Genomic DNA, 19,288 nt, shown 5'->3' on the forward strand with positions numbered 1-19,288 from the left:
TATGATTTTGATTATTAAGCAAATAAACCCATTAATCATTTCTTTCCAGTCACTGTTTATGTACAAATATTCTAAAAAATAGCTACTGCAGTTTTGGTTTGCCTTAGATCAAGGTTTGATTTACATATCAAACATAGCTTCTAATTGGTATTTAAGAATGAATCGAATCCAAATTCTTTCTCTGTTTTCTCTCAGCCGCCAAGGCTTTTTTTGCGGTAGATCTCTGCCTCTCCGGTGTCTGTCGTTCTTCGACGGCGCCGGAGAAGGCCTTTGTCCTCCTATACTTTCTTCTGATTTAGTTTATGTGAGTTTTATAGAGTTTTGTGGGGCTTAAATGGTAGCAATGGTCTTGTATGTTACGGATCTGGCTTGACACTCTGTCATGGATGGCTTGTCATAGTTTTGGTTGTTCTCTTTCGCTTTTGATTGGCCTTGATTAGGTATGGGAAGTCGAAGTTCTCTTTGCTTGGTCTCCGTCCTGTCTTGCTGTCAGTGATCCATGGGTGTTATGTGGGTTTTTAGCCTCATATGTTCTTATCTTTGTTGAGTCTTCCAACGGGTTTCAAGCAGAGGAGGCTCGTCTTCATCTATTTGTTCTATCCGGGTTGTATTCTCATTTGTTTTATCGTCGTAAGATTTTGAGTGGTTTGATGGTTGTTCCTGTTCTGGCAACAATTGAAGGTTCTTGGGATATGCTTCAATAAAATGAATACTTGTTCACTGGACTAGCTGATACGAAATCACAGTCCTACGGTGGTCCTACGGTGATTACGTGTTACTCGCGCTCAGCATATTCAGTCATACAGTGTTAGGTATGGTTAATGTTTCTGGAATGAAGAAACTACAGCATGAAAAAAAGATATCATGGAGTTTGATCTGATTGAACCAAAATTTTGGTTTGTTTCTTCTCCTGAATGATCAGTTGTTCTGTTAATTTTTGAGCATTCTTACATCACCTACTGGTGAGTACAAGGATCTAATGCTCGTTCTGCTTCTCATGAGAGTGATCTTCTCTTTTGGTACCTACTGGTATCTTTATGTTTTCATTTCAGTTTGGTTTATTGTGTTTCTTTTTCCATTCAGTTATGATACCCAGATCATTGTATTACTACTTTTTATATCAAATGAGATTGATTAAGTGTTAAAAAAAAAAAAAGAATGAATCGAATCCTTAGTGATTACTGATTAGTAATCACCATTTATACTTTTAGTTTAATTGACAACTAATCTTCATATAATCAGTCATTTGTGATTGATATTTCATTTGTTTCATATTAAGTGTCATTTTAACATGTTTTTTTGTTGCATAAAAATGTCGTTTTATAATTCCAATGCAATTTATACTGATTTCAACTTAATATTATTTGTAAAGTATATTGATTTTATAAATAAATTTATTTATCTAAAATATTATTGATTAAATTGATAATATTCATAAAAGTACAGATACATTTCATGTGTGAAAAATGTATAAGTAACACTCTTTTGTGAAATACTCTTTATGAAATAGAAGGAGTAATGACTGGAAATACATCAGTGAAGAAATAATGTCGTCTTTCTTACCTATAACATTAGACAAGAAAATATATCCTAACTTAGATGACAGTATGACTATATGGTTTATATGTAAGAAGCATTTTTTTCTGCTAATTGCTAATAGAGTTGTGACACATTTTCAATATCCTACCAAACAAAAACTATTCTAAAATAGAGTATTTTGGTATGAGCACCACCATACACTTGTATTCATAGCCATGGTGCAAATCTACATTGAGTAGATGTAGGTCCATTAGGTCAGCATTCGATGATTATATTTGTCTTCTTCTAGCATAGATTAATTTTTTACATGAAGATCTACCAAAATTAATCATGATTATGTTCCTTTAAAAGCCGCGGTAAAAGTCTGAGACGCGATAAAAATCTCCAGCTCTTGCCTTTTTAATAGTGTTGGACACGTGTCCCATATTCGTTGGTTACTCCCGATTGTTGATACTTTTATCGCGTAAAAATCCACGAACGACGACTAAACAAAACGACGTCGTTAAATCACTCGAAATTCACCTACCATATCGCGTGTAGCTTTAATGCGCGTGCAAATTTAAAGCGAACGCGCCTAGAGTTATTTTGAAAAGAAGAAAAAAAAAGACGAGCTGAAAAAGAAAGAGCAAAGTGGTTAAGATGGGCTTCAGTTGTTGTTGTGTGCTTTAGCTTTCTTCTCCTTCTTCATCTTTTTTTTTTTTCAATTTCGGCGTGCTGAAGAAGCCTCGTTAGCGAATCACAAGTGATAGATAGTGATTGTGGGAGGGGCAAATCGGTCATTATCTTGAACTCTCATGCCAGAATCCCACTGCCGTTTCTCAGACACCGGCAGAGTTCCGGCGGTGATCCGCCGTTTTATATTGAGGAATGGCGTTTCTTTTGAGTGAATATTGGGTAGATCTCTGATGCAAAGACGGAGACTTTTGAAGTTGTTCGGTGATTTTTAGATTTAAAAAATCAAATGAAGGCGTTACGGCGAAGCCACACTTCAACAACCTCTTCTGGAAACTCATCTTCTCCTTCGTTACCTTCTTCCACTTCCTTGCCGTCTTCTTCTTCTACTACTACGTCTTCCACTTCACCTCCTTCCTCTAACTCTTCCTCTTCCTCTTCTTCATCTTCCTCTTCCTCTTCTTCTTCATCTTCTTCTACGTCGTGGATCCATCTCCGATCTGTTCTCTTTGTAGCTAATCTATCTTCTCCATCTTCGGTTACTTCTTCCGATCGGTGAGTGCTCTTCAGATTTGGAATATGTAGATGGGATCTTTAAGATTCTCTTTCTTCCTTTCTGATCCAATAATAGAGATTGGAGATTGTCTTTGTTCGGAATGTTTCTTTCAGCCAATGTTGGTGGCTTTTTTAGCTTGACTTGGTTTCCTTGTCTTGTGTTAGAAGCCGGCGGAAATCACCCTGGTCTCGCCGCAAAAGAAAATGGCCTTTGACGCCTCATCAGTGGAGGAGTTTGTTTACACCTGAGGGTAAGCTCCGTGACGGTGGAGTTGGGTTTCTCAAGAGAGTTAGAAGCAGAGTGAGTAAATCTTTGAACAAGCAAGCAACTATATACCTTCATTGATTCGTTCGTTGTCTCTTTATGGTTCTGATTGTATGGTATTTTTGTAGGGTGTTGATCCAAGTATACGTGCAGAAGTGTGGCTCTTCTTACTCGGAGTGTGAGTCTTCTTTTCTTTATTTCACTCTCTGTTGAGAATTGAGATTCTCAACTTGTTTCTTTCTCTCTATGGCAGATATGATTTGAACAGTACTAGTGAAGAACGAGAAGCCGTGAATACTCAAAAAAGGTTAGCAGATACTGAGATCTGGTTTGATGTATTTTTTTTTTGTATATATGTATGACAAAATGTATTCATTGTTTTGGGATACACTGAATGTATAGGAAGGAGTATGAGAAACTACAGAGACGGTGCAAGATGCTTCTCAAGCGCGGCACCGATGATCTTGAGGAGGAAGAAGCAGACGACCAGTGCGTTAGATTCATGGATGATTACAGGACTCCCGGACCAATGACGAATCAAGATGCGGTCTCTGCTGTGAACACTGATTCTTCAGACACAGACTCTTGTGAAGACAACGAAGACGTTCAGCTTCTTCCCTCTTTTGTATACAGCAGCGATGAGAAAAAACCAGAGGAAGAAAACAATAATAGTTCTGGAGAGAACACTTCTCCTTCTCCTTCTCCTGAGATCCAAGTAGAAGTCACTACTGTACACGAAGATTTCTCCACGTGGCAACGTATCATCCGTCTCGATGCATTACGTGCTGACTCCGACTGGGCTACATACTCTTCTTCTTCTTCTTCCACCGCAATCACAGAAACTAAAGCTCGCTGTTTAGCTGAGTCCGTAGGTTTAAAAGACTACGATGATAACTTAGAAACCTGCAGGCTATACCACGCTGCACGTCTCGTTGCGATACTCGAGGCCTACGCTCTCTACGACCCCGAGATAGGCTACTGCCAAGGGATGAGCGATCTCTTATCACCAATCCTCGCTGTCATCTCAGAGGACCACGAGGCCTTCTGGTGCTTCGTTGGTTTCATGAAGAAAGCTCGGCATAACTTCAGGCTAGACGAAGCAGGGATCCAGAGACAGCTCGGTATCGTGTCGAAAATCATCAAATCCAAAGACTCCCAGCTCTACAAACACTTGGAGAATCTCCAAGCCGAGGATTGTAGTTTCGTTTACAGGATGGTTTTGGTTATGTTTAGGAGGGAGTTGAGTTTTGAGCAGACGCTTTGTCTGTGGGAAGTGATGTGGGCTGATCAGGCTGCCATTAGAGCTGGAGTTGGGAAGTCGCCGTGGAGTAGAATCAGGCAGCAAGCGCCTCCCACTGATGATCTGTTGCTCTACGCCATCGCGGCGTTGGTTCTGCGTAGGAAACTGATCATACAGAAGTACAGTAGTATGGATGAGATTGTGGAAGAGTGTAATAGCATGGCTGGTCAGCTTGATGTCTGGAAGCTTCTTGATGATGCGCATCACCTTGTCGTCACGCTCCATGATAAGATCGAAACTCTTTCCTCACAGTCTCTCAGTATTTGATGGAGAAAGTGTTTTTGTTCAAAGCCAGAAATGAAGAAGTGCTCTCTACTACACAAATGGATTCGTTTTGTCAAAGGTTAATCACGGTTTGGTTCTTTACCGTTTTATTTGTCCCTCAGCTTTTCTTTCTTTCTGTTCCATCATCACAGAGACAACATGATACTACTATTTATTTATCTATCTATCGACAATATCATGTTGGGAAAAAAAAATGTAAGGGATGAGTTTAAAGCTACTGTCTTTTTCCACAACTGTATTATGGATAATATAAGTTCAATTGTTGTATCTTATTCAATTTCTCGTTTCTACATTTTAGCACCAACAAAGAAGCCCTCTTTTATCTGATCACCAAAGTTGAAAACATCTCAATCAACACATTGGGATTATTGGTTCGAAGTAGCTCCAACAAGAATAATTTTAAGAACATCGATGCAGTCTAGACTAGTACAAAACAACCGTAAATGTATTTTTTTTTTTTTTTGCAAATACAGAGAGATCAGAAAGATTTATCCAATGGGGAAGCAAAAGTTGAAGCCTCTCTGCTTCTTACTCTTTCTTGGTATACTGACGGACGAGGAGAGCGAGACCCAAGATCACGATTGGAACAAGGAACTGGAGAATCTTGATGATGAATTCTGGTGTCTTGTCTTGGTTGTACGCCGGTTGCACTGGTGCAACGTATGTCCTTGTCGCTGGAACAGTAGACGAATCGATCTCGCCGATGTAGTACTTCTCCATCATGTCCCTTGCGGTGTCGCTGTGACCAACGTCTTCAAAGTCATTCGTAGCATCTTTCCCTGCAACAAACACCGTAACAGCAACAGTCATCGACTGGAGAAACCAAAGTTATATATATAAAGATATATATATATATTTTTTTTTTATCAAAACCTGTTGAGGACAACAAGACTTCATCGCCACCAGGATGATCATCCATGAAAGGGGTCACATCATAGACCTAAACTCAAAAGTAAAATAACCAAACATCAATCAGTAACTAACTATCGACAGTAAACATCAGACTATGATTCTCGAGTGTCACATCATCGAAGCTTTTTAGACAAATCAATAGCTTACAAAAACACTATGTCGTGTAGACTAGAGAATTATCAGACAAAGACACGAGATCTAACTAACCTTGCCAGAGATAATAAGCCAGCAATCCTTGGTTTTGTTGTGCTGTGAAACTTCTTCGAAAGCTAGAACCTTCTTCTCTGAAGCCATCTCTCTCTCTTCTCAAATCTACCAATAACCAAAGATTAGTAGAGACACAGATTCAAATCGAAATAATCAGAACGATGATGATGAAAAGATCGTGATACCAAAAGGTGGAGAATCTTTCTGCTTTCAGATTCAGAATTGGGATAGCACCTCCTCCCGGGGTAACTTTCACCTACTTAAGAACTTTCTAGTATTAAAATGTTTATTACTAAACTACCCTTGAAATGTTTGGATTGCGGTCAAGTTGCGGTTTTGACTATTAAACGCAATTCAAATTGGACTTTGGTTCGGATCTAATTTATGGTCTATGCCGTACCTACCAAACAAACTAGTGTCTCCCCGATAGCAATATGACGTGTGGTTTCAGTGTGCTCTTTCACCAATTCTCTTACGACCAAAAAAAGAAATAAAATAAAAGTTTTGCAAATTGGGGAAAGGTGAAAGAAATCTCACACATTTGGTCAACCTATACATTCTAATGTAATCTTTGCTTTCTCATTTTGAGAATGTTTGCTACTTTCTTTTTAATTCTCTTTAATTTATTCTTATTCTGAAATACCGACTCGTAATATGTAAAATTATATAATTCTTAGCATTTAAAAAAAAACGTAAACTATAAAATTTATTTAAGAAGTCTTTATTTGTATACACAGTTATTGAATTATATAACCTCTCTTTCTCTCAGACTCTATTTATTTATTTTTTTTCTTAAACATTTCTTTAGCTATTTAAACACTACACAGAGAGCAAAACTCATATAAAACCTCTCTACATTTTCAGTAAACTTTAACCTATTTACTCGGCATGAAGCTCATACAGATGGGAGGCTTGACACCAGCCAAAGCAAGAACCGAAGACGGCAAAATCCAAAGCCCATCTCCACATATCAAACCGGAAGCAACCGCCGGTACCATCAAACCGGCTTTAACTCGATCCCTCTTATTCCACACGAACACTATCAAACTCCCCACACACATATCAACAGCGAAGTACCCTCCGACAAGAAACGGAACCGCCATAGCCATCGGCAGCGGGACCCACTTCCCTATCTTCTCCGGCGACGTATCCCTAACGAGGTTCGCAGCCACCGCGAACGCGAAGAACCCGTAGCAAAGCTGAAGACAATGCTGAGGCAAAGCAGAGAAGCCTTCGACTCCGAGAATCGCCATGTTTCTGTATATCAAAGCGTAGGGAGCTTTATACTCTCCCTCAGGGTTCCCAACGTCGAAAGCTTTGTAAAACAGGAAGAAAGTGAGAGGAGCCACGACGCAGCCGATCCCCGTCCCGATTGCTTGGCTCACAAGCATCGACCGCGGCGAAGTCAGAGTCAAGTGCCCCGTCTTGAAATCGTGCATTAGGTCGGAAGATATCGAGACGATCGATTTTATCAAGCCGCATCCGACGAGACCCGCGACTACACCGTCTTGTTTCCCTGCCATCGCGGCCAAGATGAAGAGGGCGACTTTGCCGTAGTTGTAAGCCATGTTCATGTCTGTAAGCCCTGCTCCGTAGGCGTTACTGAAGCCTAGAGATGGAGCTAACATGTAAGCTACGACAATGAAGTACCATTTGAGCTCCGGGAACATCATAGGGATGGCGATGATGGAGACAACAGAGAAAGCTGCGTATCCAACTGCTGCAACCCATAGAGGGATGCTGTCTCTTACAAAGATCTCGTCTCTTTTGAGTTCTGCGATAGATTGTTTATCCTTCTCCGAATCTGCGGTAATATCTCTAATCAGATACGAAATAATTATATAGTAACGAGTTTAATAGTTTTCGGTATTATATATTATATATACTTACTAGATTTCCCAGAGTGGTGATTCTTTAACTTGGAGTATATGTTTCTTGCTGTGAACATAAGTATCTTGATGAAATGGTAAAGCCCGTCTCCGAGGATCAACGAGATAGATACAAACACCTTGTAACCATTGAGACTCTTCATGCTGCTTTGAGGAAGAGTAGATGGGTACCAATCTCCGCTAAGACCTTTAATGAGAGGCCACATGATTCCCCAAGACAGAACCGCGCCGAAAAGCAAAGATAGGTTGACAATATGTGAACAGATCATTCCTGCTCCGATGTATGTCATGCTGAAGTCGAAGTAGAATCTGTGAAGTAGTAATTTTCAAGATCATCAAGATTAAGTTGAGATGTGTTAAAGTATATAGAACTGAGAATAAAAACTCACGAGTTCTTCCAAGCTTCTAATCCAAAAGTTGGAAATTGAATGAAACCGCACTCTGTACCAGTGGTTCCAGTGAAGAACCACTGAAAGAAAGCCCATATGAAGCTAAAGGAGAAATACTTGACAAACCCAAACACTTGTTTCCTGAAAAGAAACAGAGCAAACAAATTGTTTTATTCAAATCAGAAACTTGAGAAGCAGAGGCTATAGAGAGCAAGAGAATAAGAAAAACATAGGTGTCGTACTTACTTGGCCATTTTATTGCCTTTAGAAGTGTGGAAACCGTTGATTAAAACCGCGGTAGCTGTTCCACTCGGATATGTCAGCTTATAGTCTATGATCATTATCTGGTTAACAAAAACAAAGGAAAATGAATCTTAGCAATCGAGACCCAAACCAACAAAGTGAAAAAACAAAAATGTTGGGATAGACCAAACCAGCCAAACCGGGGTTTGTAGTCTAGGGTTGGCCCACACAAACCCCAGAAGGCCGGGCCAAGAGGCCCAAGACCAACAAAAAAGTGTGTAAAGAACTCTGTCAACGTTTTATAAGGGATGAAGTTTTGCCTCTTTGCACACATATCTAAAAAATCGTTAGAATATAATTTAAAACTAATTTATATAATTAGATATAAAAATAGTAAAAACAGAATTAGCTAAACAATTTTTTATAAAGTTAAAATTACTTAAATATGTGAAAACATATATTGAGAAACAACAACCATCACTTGAAACATTATCTGTATTGAAATGGATGGAATAGTATGGACCTTTCTTAGAGGAACCAGTGCTAAGAGACCAACAAAGCAAGTAAAGAACAAGAAAGCTGTCATCCAACCGATCCCTGGCTCTTTGGTGCTTCCCGGACTATTCCCTTCCGTGTGACTTCCTGACTGTTCATAAGTCTTTGTGCTCAAACCAAGAAGATACGAACCGAACCCACCTGCAAGTCACACAAACATAAGTTCAACCAACCAATCAAAAGCTGATCAAACATAATTAAAAAATTGTCAAAAATTCACCAAAATTACCTCCAACTGCAATGCTGTAACAAGCAACAGCACATGTTTGGACCACAGTGTTCTCTTGTTTAGTAAACGGTTTAGTCGCAATCCCTGCCTTTGTGAGCAGCTTGGTCCAGCTTCTAAGGAACACAAAGGCTAAAAGTGCTGCAGAGACGTTTAGGTTCGGTACCAAACCTGTGGTTAAGTTTAGCTTCATGACGATGACACTGTAGATAATACCAATGATTATGCTTGCAACGATTCCTCTGAAAGTGATTTGACTATTCCATGGAGGAATTGACCTGAACTCATCTGCTTCGTTTTGCGTCTCTTCCAAGTCGTCTCTTTCTTCTCTCTCTGTCTCATTTCTTGCTTCTCTCTCCATCATCAAGGAGCTCCTCATTTTCACAGAGTTTCTTTTTCTTTCTTTTTTTTTTGTTGCAAAACGCTACAAAGAACCCAAAAGACAGATCCTTTAATATCAATTAAAAACTTGCTCTTTTCAGGGATGACGAGACATATGTAAAAAGGTACCTTCTTTATGGATCAGTCTTATTCTGAGAATTTTCTTGCTTTCCACGCCCAAAGTATCTGAAGCAGAGCAGTTACTTAGCAACACAGAAAAAGATAAATCTAGAGATTATTTTAATATATTGCATAATCTATAGAAGCAAAAACCATAGAATAGAATCAAATGACGCAAATGATCTCTTTTGCTCAGAGATCTAATCTATAAAGTTGATGACTTTGGATTATACTCTGGAATCTGCCATTAATCTACAACAGTAACAAGATCAAAATTTTTATACAAACTCTTTTTTTTTTTGCAATCACATAGTTTAATCTGTTAAACAGGAAACTAGATTTGTGTTCTTATTGGGGAAGACAAGAGAATGAAAAAATGAAAGAGAAACGTAAACTTGATGATGAAACAGGTACACATGAAGACCACACTTCCATTTCCCAAAGAGATAGAAGAAAAACAAGACTAAGACATTAAATGCTTACACGGAAAGAAGACCCAAAGAATTACTAGCCAAAAATGGTAGTCGTAGAAGATTTTTTTAAATGGGATTTAGTGTTCATTCAAAGTTATATAGAAGCAGAGATGAAGAAAAAAAGCTTAAAATCAAGAAGATTAATCAAGAAGAAAAAAAGCTTAAAATCAAGAAGATTAAGAAAAAAAGCTTAAAATCAAGAAAAAAAGCTGTACTGCCCGCCACCCGGGTTCGAGCCTTGGCCACAACGGATTTAACATCCCTTCCGTTGGGGCGCTGGACCCCCTACGGAGGATAGTTGGGAGTGTGGCTGCCCAGATACCAGAGTTACCAAAAAAAAAAAAAGGGCCTTGCCTTGGGTTCTTATGTACCGCACGTTGACATATCAGTACTACACAAGATACAAAACAAAAGATAAAACTTTATTTTTTGGTTGATGTAGTACAATAATCATTAAGGGACTAAACTTTTTACTAGTTTCTTTTTGAACTTTAAAACTTTTCAAAAGTTATGCATAAAAGTATAAGATCATGGAGGCTAATTGTTAATTAAACCCAAACAACCTTGATATATGTCATTAAGAAAACTAAATAAATGTAACATAGTAAAAATCAAACTCACTTTAATTTTTTTCCAAAGGCATGACTATTCAACCGCTACATTATGTAGTATTGTTCTGTGTGAACAGACAAGATGACATTATTGTCACATATAAAAAAGTCACAATTTTGTATGATGAAAGTTATATAAATATCTGATTCGTTGTCAAAATTTTTTTTTATAAAAATATCATTTAAAAATTATCCAAAATAATGTTTTAAGAAACGTACACTAAAATACTGTGAATTTCAATGGTTCTTTATTTCTTTTGAGCAGTATAAAGAGTCAAGGTAGGTTTCAAATCCTTATAAATACAGTTTTGAATGAAAAATAATATATTTTCTATTTTGAATGATACCTACTGGTATCGGTTTAGTTTTTGATAGCTGTTGTTTTTTTCCTTCTGCATTGTGGTATTTGCATGTTTTCGTACGTCTATGTACGGCCTTTTTGATAACGAATTACTTTCTCTAGTATTGATTGATTCAGCGTTTAAAAAATATTGTAGCATGATTTAAATCATTTACGAAAATATTACTTTCTCAGTGAAAGATATTTAAACGTAGAACTACTGTACGCAGATTATGATATCTAACATCTTTAAAATCAGTATAAGTAGTTTCAAAAGATTTATTTGTTTCAACGTATAAGTAGTTTAACATTTCAATACATTTTTCATTTATTTGATATTGTATAGCCATTCAAATTATGTAAATTTTATAATTTGTTGAATTCATATATTAAATAATACTTTGTAGAAAATAATAACTTTCTTAATATTAGTGTTTTAGTCTAAAACTATTTACAGTTTGAAACTGAAGTGTATCTATTAGAGATATGTTGGGCCGGAAGATATGTATCTTACGGACCAAGTCTGTGAAACCCGTGAAACCCATGAAGACCCTCAAGACTAAAAGGAAAGACTTGAAGATCAAGTTAACCTCAAGATATTCTTAACATATTTCTATTAAGTGTTTAGGAAAGTTAGCATTGTCTATTGTTAACATTATGTTAATGTTAGCGATATATATATGCCTCTTGTATTCTCATATTGATCACAACACAATAATATTCATTCTATTATACTTTACTTGGTATCAGAGCGGTCGATTTTTAGGGATCAAATTTAAGCTTCCGCAAGTTAAGATTTGAAGATGCTAATCATCGGTGGTGTTGACGATGATGAAGACGACGAAGATGAAGATGATCTGGACGACGGCATGAATCGACGTGAACTTGGACTAATGTCCACGTGATATGTGCTTTAAAATAAGTTTTTTTTAGGGTTTTGTTTTATTAGTTTAGAAACGTTAGTGGTTGGGTATCCAATTTCACTAAACGTTGAGTCTTCTGTTTTTCTTAGTGGTCTGGTTTTATAATATTAGCTATAATGTTAGTTGGTGCAAGAATCATCAAATAGGTGGGTTTATGTTTTATTTCATGGGATCAGGGTTTTCACAAAAAAAAAAAAAAAAAAAAAAAAAATTATGAGACTTATTCTATAGTTTAGAATTTCTCAAGAGTTGTTTTCCCATAGTTTGGGGTTTGTTGGTTATAGTTTAACCATTACGGGGGAGTTCTAGTTGAACGCTTAAATTCTTAGGTCAGGTTTTAGTCCGGTTTATGGATTGTCCAAGTTAAGGACGATTGTTTCTGGAGCTGCAGTTGCGCTCACGGGATGTATTCCCATTGTCAAGACCAAAGAAGAGCTGAAGTTTTCATCCCCTTGTCTAAAGTCAAAGTTTATTCCCAAAGAAATCTACTGATTTGTTTTCCTCGACATAGTGTCCACGACATACGTGGTCTGCTTTGTGATTGCAGATTTGCGTGTTGCATCCCACGTTTGTCGTGCGGGGGAGTATTAGAGATATGTTGGGCCGGAAGATATGTATCTTACGGACCAAGTCTGTGAAACCCGTGAAACCCATGAAGACCCTCAAGACTAAAAGGAAAGACTTGAAGATCAAGTTAACCTCAAGATATTCTTAACATATTTCTATTAAGTGTTTAGGAAAGTTAGCATTGTCTATTGTTAACATTATGTTAATGTTAGCGATATATATATGCCTCTTGTATTCTCATATTGATCACAACACAATAATATTCATTCTATTATACTTTACTGTATCATCCTTTGGAAGACCTAAATATAATACCATTCTTAACCCTTTGAGATAACTCACGACTAATCTAATGAAATCTGGGGGTATTCATATTCATGTGTAGGGAACAACTGCGATGGCTTTGATTCTTTATTTGACTAATAAGGCTGAATTTATTGTGTAGCCCGAGATGACCGGTTCATGTGGCTGTGTTTTATAAACACGATGATGACATGTTGACACATGATTACCTACTTAAGAAAATAATTGAAAACGTAACTCAATTTAACGTTCAACTAGATCTGATCGTACGGACGTATGTTTTCATTTATTTTTATATAAACAATTTATTTTAATAGTTGTTTGGTATATATTATAATATATACGAGGTGTGTCTATAATTTTATTGAATATATTGTTTCAAATTCACATGTATTTGTATTTTCTTCTATATAATATATATTTTTAGATTATTATTTCCTTATTTTTTTTTTTTTTTTTTTTTTTTTTTTTTTTTTTTTTTTTTTTGACTTACCAATATTTTGAGTATACATTCATAAGTATTCAAATATGTGTTTGTTAACCAATCCTGATTTTTAAGAAAATTTATTAAGAATGGTATATTATTGAACCATATATTTAATAATTAATAAATAGTAAGTGATTTCTAGTTAAGAATCCATTTTAAAAAAAAACACACAAGAATTAAGGTTGTGACTGTTCTTTTAATATAATAGATGTAAATTATAAATTGATAAAAAGTGCGAGTTTTTTTTCGTTATACAAAAAAGGAATATTATTTTACAATATCAATATAACTTATACTTATTTTCACCTCAAATTAATTGTAAAATGAATTGTTTTTATAAATAAATTTATTTATCTAAAATATTATTGGTTAAATAGATGATATTAATGAAAACATTAATATCTTTTAATCAATTTTTAATATGTCTGAAAATTATCTAAGTGATACTCTTTGTAAAACAAAAAAAAATCAAATTATCTTATTTTTCAAGCTAGTCAAGCAAGAAACTGGTAAATGTCAACTATATACCAAGTTGATTAAATATACATGTTCGACTTTTGAGTCTTTTCGTCTACACGTCAAATTTATAAAAGTAGAGCTGAACTGTATTGGATTGGGACGTCTCTTTTTTTGTTCAACCTGTATTGTTCTTTATGAATAGAATAAAAGCAAAACTTTTTAAAATTGAAAGTTATGACCCCGTTTTGAAAGACAAATTGAATCAATTCGTCATAACGTTCATTGAGTTGGACAACAAGCTAATGTAGCTGCTATTCTTTCCGAAGGATAGTATTTAACGTGAAAATGACTATTGGATAGATAACGCACATCTTAAGAGCATCTCCAAAAGTATATTCTATTTTAAAGTTTGCAAAACTTCATATTTAAAGTTTTAAGCTATTCATCTCCAAAAGCAAAATTTCAAAATTAACTTCAAACGAATTTATATTTTATATTATGGTCCTTATATTATTAATTATTAATTTAAATTTATAAAACTTTGTAAATAAATAGCACAGATCTGAAAATATTAAAAAAATATTAATTAACAAAATGTTACAGTAAAATATATAAATTTACATAAAAATACATAATTAAATATTAAATTACAAGTAAAATACTACATTATTCTTTAAAACTATTTTCGTAATATTTTCATATATGATCCATTAGTGTATTTGTTAAGTTTTTTTCTAATGTTGTTATCTAAATCTAGTTTTGAAAAAACTTATTTTAAAGTTTTTATTTAGTTTTATTTGTAAAAATAAAATTATAAAAATAAATTTGAAATATTTATGAGTTATGAAATTTTAAAAGATTAAAAAATTTAAAAGACAAAGTGGTATTGAAATATTGTACCCTATGGATTACGCTGGGTCTAGGTATTTTCATGGATCCTAAATCAGAACTGAAACCGATTCATGAAACAAAAATTTAAAAATATTTAGTTAGATCTAATATTTCTCTACCAAAAAAATCCGAAAATATCTAAACCTAAAAAAACTAACCTGAATAAATCCAACCAATTAAAGCTGATCTATATCTAACCAAAAATATAAATATTCAAGACTATTACTCTGTATATTCTATCTTATAAATTTTAATTTATAATTTAATTATAATATATTTTTGTCTGCAATATTTATTATTTATTTGTAATACTTATAAGTAATACAAAATTTTAGATAAATATGGTAAATTTTGACTAAATTTTGATAAAATTTGAATTTTGAGTCTCTTTCTGTCTTAAATACCAAACACAATCCAAATTGATAAACCTAAAAATTATTGATATTTTACAGGTATTTTAATTATCGATCAAACCGATTTGGATTTGAAAGAATCGATCTGAGTCAGACCTGGATTAGGCAGTAGTGATAGTTGGAATAGTTCTTTCATCCGTTTTTAGTAGCACTAGTTTGTTATGAATTGAACGTTTTTTAACTGTGATAAAAATATTAGTAATAGATATTTCTTTCATATATGATATATAGTGAGGCTTCAGTAAACTACAAATATATTATAGCGTTACACATTTAGATCCATACAAAGGATAATTATTGTGAAAAGCTATATAACTAGTGGGATATAGGGTCCTACAAATAAGTTTAAATAATAAAATAGCCATTTTATGAAAAAAGAAGAAAAAAGGTCTTACAAATAACTTATAAGATAAACTACACACACCTAATTCTAAATATCAGGAATATTAGCTTTGTCAGTCCAAAGTAGATTTCCAAGTTTCAAGTATAATTAACATTATGCAGTAATCCGCGCTTGTGCACGGAATGAAATAGTTTATTAAATTATTTATTGTATGTTGTATTAAAGAATTTTTCGTATAGTTTTTTTTTATGGATGGGCATCCAATATATCCGATCAGATTTAATTGATTTATTCAGAATTTTTAGAGTTAGATATTTAAGTTTTATTTGGATATTCACAAATTTTGCTTTTGATTTGGTTCAGATTATTGCGGGTTCGGTTCAGATTCAAATTTGTGTACCTATTTTAATTATGCATTTTTTAACAAAATCCAAATTAAGTCCTTAGAATCCAATAATAAAATAATATAAAACATAAGATTTTGAATGATGTAAGACTAAATATTAAATTAACATAAAATAGTTTAATTTAAATATCTGGATGGAATTTTTTTTTTTTGTGTTTTGAATATTTTGTGTTACTTTTAGATATTTACTTGTGACTATATTGATAGTTTTTAGATATTTTCATATTTTTGAATATCTAATAGATATAAGATTTAAAATAATTAATATATTTAAGTATATAATTATGATTTATATATTTTTGGTATCCAGTATATTTTATTTTGGAACAGATTCATGTCTGGTTATGTGGATATTAAACTTTTATATCTATGTTAGCTTTTCTACTAATATAAAGCAAAACAAAATAAATGTAAAACAAATATTATGGGCTTATTTAACATACATAGTTATTGGATTTTTTTTTTTGAATTATACAGAGGTATCCTGGTCTCACAGAAGTGATCCAGAGTAGTCACATGTTGCCATGTGTCGGTCATCTGTCTCTGGCGATGCCGAAATGTTAATTTCCCAGTGGCCGGAACTCGAACTCTCGTGGCTTCACCGTATTGAGATTTTACTCTCAAGTTAATCACCACCAGACCACAAGCCTGGTTATAATGACACAAGAGAAAAACAACTATTGGATTTTATTTTAAAAATACCAATAAAAATGGTTGAGCATCGGGTCAATATTGTTGGTAGTGGTGCAAAATTGATGTAGTCCATAACCAAAAATGTTAGACTTGGATGGAAAATAATGTGATCTCTTCACTCGGTATATGAATTCTATTGTCAATCGGTTTCACGAATTTTCTAACAATATGGTTATGTTTCTAATTCTTAGTCTGATATTTTAACTCCATACAAAAGGTAATATTTGGTTAAACTAAAGATCCAACTCTGTGTCTAGTGTTTTATATTAGTTTCCTTAATTCATAACCAATCACAACTATTTATTATTTTCGTGAACCCTCAACCATTAGCAATTTTAGCAAGTTACAAACTTTTCAATTTCTAAGAACATTTTCAATCCAGTTATTTGATGTGAATCTTAATGATTTTGATTTTTTTCCAATGATAGTATTCAGTAGTTGTATAGAGATAATTTTAGTTCACTAATACAAATGTCAGAAATGCAATAACTAAAATGAACTGATTAAAAAAATTAGGGTACGAACACATTAAATTGTTTGCTGTGGAATTAAAAAAAAAATGTGTGAACGCATTAATTATTAAATGATTGTGATGCCGACACGCCAGCATACTCAAGTTAAAATCGCTGTGAGACTGCCACATGTCCAATGTAGTGTGAAAACATTATATGATAATGCTTCTCTTTTAATATATATGAACTTTTGTATTATTAGAAAAAAGAAATTATTAGATTTAATCTGAAACACAAACACGAGAATTGTATTAGTACAAACCATTAGATAAGAACTCTCGGACTTTACACCCAAAAAAACTCTCGGACTTCTCATATGCGTGTGTGGGATCGAATTTTATCGCGTGCCTAATACCAACTGTCATGGTTACACTAACGAGATATTTCGGGCCGCAGGGAAAAGAGAATTGTATTACGATCTGATATATATATATATATACATATATATATATATATATATATATATATATATATATAGATATTCAAGTTATGTTCTCCTTACTAATTGCATATGTCTGACAGTACCAGGCAAACTCCAATTCTATTGAATGGAGTCAACTATGAATGCCAGGCGAAGTTGATGCTCAACTCGCAAATGGGTGTATAAAATCAAGTTCCATTTCGACGGTACCATTGAGCGTTATAAAGCGCGTCTGGTAGTACTGGAAAACGTATAACAAGAAGGGGTTGACTACAAGAAAACATTCTCACACCAGTACGAATATCGATGACTTGGAAGAAAAGGTATACATGAAGTTTCTTCCAGGGTTTGAATATTCAGATTGAAACACAGTTTGCAGATTAAAGAAATCTCTATATGGATTTAAAAAAGCTCCAAGATGCTGGTTTGCAAAGTTATCCAATGTATTGACAAAGTTTGATTTCATCAAAAACCAGTCAAATTATTTTTCTGTTCACCCTAACACAAGGTAAATCTTTTGTCTATATGTTAGTATACATCTACGACTTGATCATTGGAAGCAATGACTCGGCGCTTATCTCTAACTTCAAGTTTTATCTCAGTCGTTGATTTCATATAAAAAATCTGGGAGTTTTGAAATATTTTTTGCGCATTGACGTTTTACGTGGAAAGGAATGCATATATCTTTCACAAAGAAAATATGCATTAGTCATCATCGAGGAATGCAGTCTTCTTGGCTTAAAACCTGTAGACACTCCCATCGAGCAAAACCACAATCTCTCCAAAGATGAAGACAATTTTTCAAAAAACCGGAGCAGTACAGACGCTTAGTGGAGAGGTTAGTTTATCTTGCTGTTACCAAACCAGAGCTCAGCTATGCTGTTCACATCCTTGCACAATTTCTCAAAACACCTCACAGTAAGCATTGGGAAATAGCATTATGTCTTGTTCGATATCTGAAAAAGAATCCTGGACAAGGCATACTCCTCAGCTCAGCTAATGATCTCACCATCTCTGCCTATTGTGATTCAGATTAGACAGCTTGACCTCTTACAGGAAGGTCTCTTACAGGCTATCTCATCATGCTGGGTAACTCAATTGTCTCTTGGAAAGCCAAAAAATAGCACACAGTTTCTCGATCTTCAGCTGAAGCAGAGTATCGTGCAATGGCAATGACATATCAAGAACTTTTTTGTACAAGGCATTCCCACGACTGTAGGCATTGATCATCAATGCCCTATGAGTCTGTTTGGTGACAATCAATGAGCGCCTCATATTACAACAAATACAGTCTTCCATGAGAGAACTAAACACATAGAAACCGGCTGTCACTTTATACGAGATGGAGTCAAAAATAACACAATCAACATTTGCTATGTCAAGATAACGACTACCACAACACTTTTCCAACCAGATGATATCTCTTTGATACTTGGGATAAAACCTCACGCTCTGTTGCTCTAGATCCATATGTTTGGAACCACACAAAATTAGGAGTGTATTCAGTTAAAACCGGTTATGACCTACCCCGATCGACCAAATTGAGTCTTACACAAAAGGGGTTCTAGAACCAAGAATCACGAGCCTTCAGATCCAGGTGTGGAAGATAAAGGCCCAGAGTATGATGAAGCATTTCTTGTGGTAGGCTATCTCGGGTTGTATGGCGATGGCGGAGAGGCTCACTTATAAACACTTTGGGCGCCGATAGGAGTTGTCCTAGATGTGCTGGCCCAGTGGAGTCGATTAATCATTTCCTTTTTGAATGCCTCCCAGCTCTGCAAGTTTGGGCTTTATCGGACTATCCTTCCCTTCCGGATTACTTTCCGAGTACATCTATATACCAAAACATGAACTTTCTGTTTTGGAAGAGAAAAGAGGTGGTTCCATTGAGACCACAATTTGATACCT

At 34.8% G+C, this 19,288-nt stretch overlaps 3 protein-coding genes across 6 annotated transcripts; 1 reads left to right on the top strand and 2 right to left on the bottom strand.

Moving 5' to 3' along the window:
- Positions 1-2,134: 2,134 nt before the first annotated feature.
- Positions 2,135-4,888, top strand: LOC108827998 (rab GTPase-activating protein 22). 2 transcript variants are annotated; one of them, XM_018601531.2, is made up of 5 exons: positions 2,135-2,766; positions 2,932-3,067; positions 3,160-3,209; positions 3,285-3,338; positions 3,434-4,888. In XM_018601531.2, exons 1-5 carry the CDS (start codon positions 2,501-2,503, stop codon positions 4,596-4,598), a joined length of 1,671 nt encoding a protein of 556 aa, XP_018457033.1. In that variant the 5' UTR covers positions 2,135-2,500; the 3' UTR covers positions 4,599-4,888. The 2 variants fall into 2 exon arrangements, with proteins under 2 accessions (XP_018457033.1, XP_018457034.1); XM_018601532.2 differs by having other exon boundaries at positions 2,199-2,766; positions 2,935-3,067.
- Positions 4,869-6,074, bottom strand: LOC108828000 (cytochrome b5). Its single transcript, XM_018601533.2, has 4 exons — positions 5,921-6,074; positions 5,736-5,840; positions 5,490-5,556; positions 4,869-5,395 (listed from the first exon to the last, which is right to left on the bottom strand). The coding sequence occupies exons 2-4, from the start codon at positions 5,820-5,822 to the stop codon at positions 5,145-5,147; spliced, it is 405 nt and encodes a 134-aa protein (XP_018457035.1). The 5' UTR covers positions 5,823-5,840; positions 5,921-6,074; the 3' UTR covers positions 4,869-5,144.
- Positions 6,075-6,421: 347 nt separating this feature from the next.
- LOC108828311 (metal-nicotianamine transporter YSL3) lies at positions 6,422-10,171 on the bottom strand. Of its 3 annotated transcripts, none has more exons than XM_018601957.2 (8): positions 10,022-10,171; positions 9,548-9,604; positions 9,041-9,461; positions 8,780-8,952; positions 8,260-8,357; positions 8,014-8,154; positions 7,626-7,933; positions 6,422-7,539 (listed from the first exon to the last, which is right to left on the bottom strand). In XM_018601957.2, the coding sequence occupies exons 3-8, from the start codon at positions 9,414-9,416 to the stop codon at positions 6,611-6,613; spliced, it is 2,025 nt and encodes a 674-aa protein (XP_018457459.2). In that variant the 5' UTR covers positions 9,417-9,461; positions 9,548-9,604; positions 10,022-10,171; the 3' UTR covers positions 6,422-6,610. The 3 variants fall into 3 exon arrangements, with proteins under 3 accessions (XP_018457459.2, XP_018457461.2, XP_056851221.1); XM_018601959.2 differs by lacking the exon at positions 10,022-10,171 and adding an exon at positions 9,692-9,994; XM_056995241.1 differs by lacking the exon at positions 10,022-10,171 and having other exon boundaries at positions 9,548-9,994.
- Between the last annotated feature and the right edge of the window lie 9,117 nt (positions 10,172-19,288).

Source organism: Raphanus sativus, chromosome 9, assembly GCF_000801105.2.
Source record: "Raphanus sativus cultivar WK10039 chromosome 9, ASM80110v3, whole genome shotgun sequence".
Taxonomy (NCBI): Eukaryota; Viridiplantae; Streptophyta; class Magnoliopsida; order Brassicales; family Brassicaceae; genus Raphanus; species Raphanus sativus.

What these genes read in the sequence shown, in the direction of transcription:
- LOC108828311 (XM_018601957.2), bottom strand. Translation starts at nt 9,416, where the DNA reads ATGAGGAGCTCCTTGATGATGGAGAGAGAAGCAAGAAATGAGACAGAG. An exon ending in CACTGGTTCCTCTAAGAAAG is followed by an intron (nt 8,358 to 8,779) that starts GTCCATACTATT and finishes TTTGTTAACCAG; the next exon opens with ATAATGATCATAGACTATAA. An exon ending in TTAGAAGCTTGGAAGAACTC is followed by an intron (nt 7,934 to 8,013) that starts GTGAGTTTTTAT and finishes ACTACTTCACAG; the next exon opens with ATTCTACTTCGACTTCAGCA.
- LOC108827998 (XM_018601531.2), top strand. Translation starts at nt 2,501, where the DNA reads ATGAAGGCGTTACGGCGAAGCCACACTTCAACAACCTCTTCTGGAAAC. An exon ending in TCGGTTACTTCTTCCGATCG is followed by an intron (nt 2,767 to 2,931) that starts GTGAGTGCTCTT and finishes GTCTTGTGTTAG; the next exon opens with AAGCCGGCGGAAATCACCCT. An exon ending in GCCGTGAATACTCAAAAAAG is followed by an intron (nt 3,339 to 3,433) that starts GTTAGCAGATAC and finishes CTGAATGTATAG; the next exon opens with GAAGGAGTATGAGAAACTAC.
- LOC108828000 (XM_018601533.2), bottom strand. Translation starts at nt 5,822, where the DNA reads ATGGCTTCAGAGAAGAAGGTTCTAGCTTTCGAAGAAGTTTCACAGCAC. An exon ending in GGCTTATTATCTCTGGCAAG is followed by an intron (nt 5,557 to 5,735) that starts GTTAGTTAGATC and finishes TTTTGAGTTTAG; the next exon opens with GTCTATGATGTGACCCCTTT. An exon ending in AGTCTTGTTGTCCTCAACAG is followed by an intron (nt 5,396 to 5,489) that starts GTTTTGATAAAA and finishes TGTTTGTTGCAG; the next exon opens with GGAAAGATGCTACGAATGAC.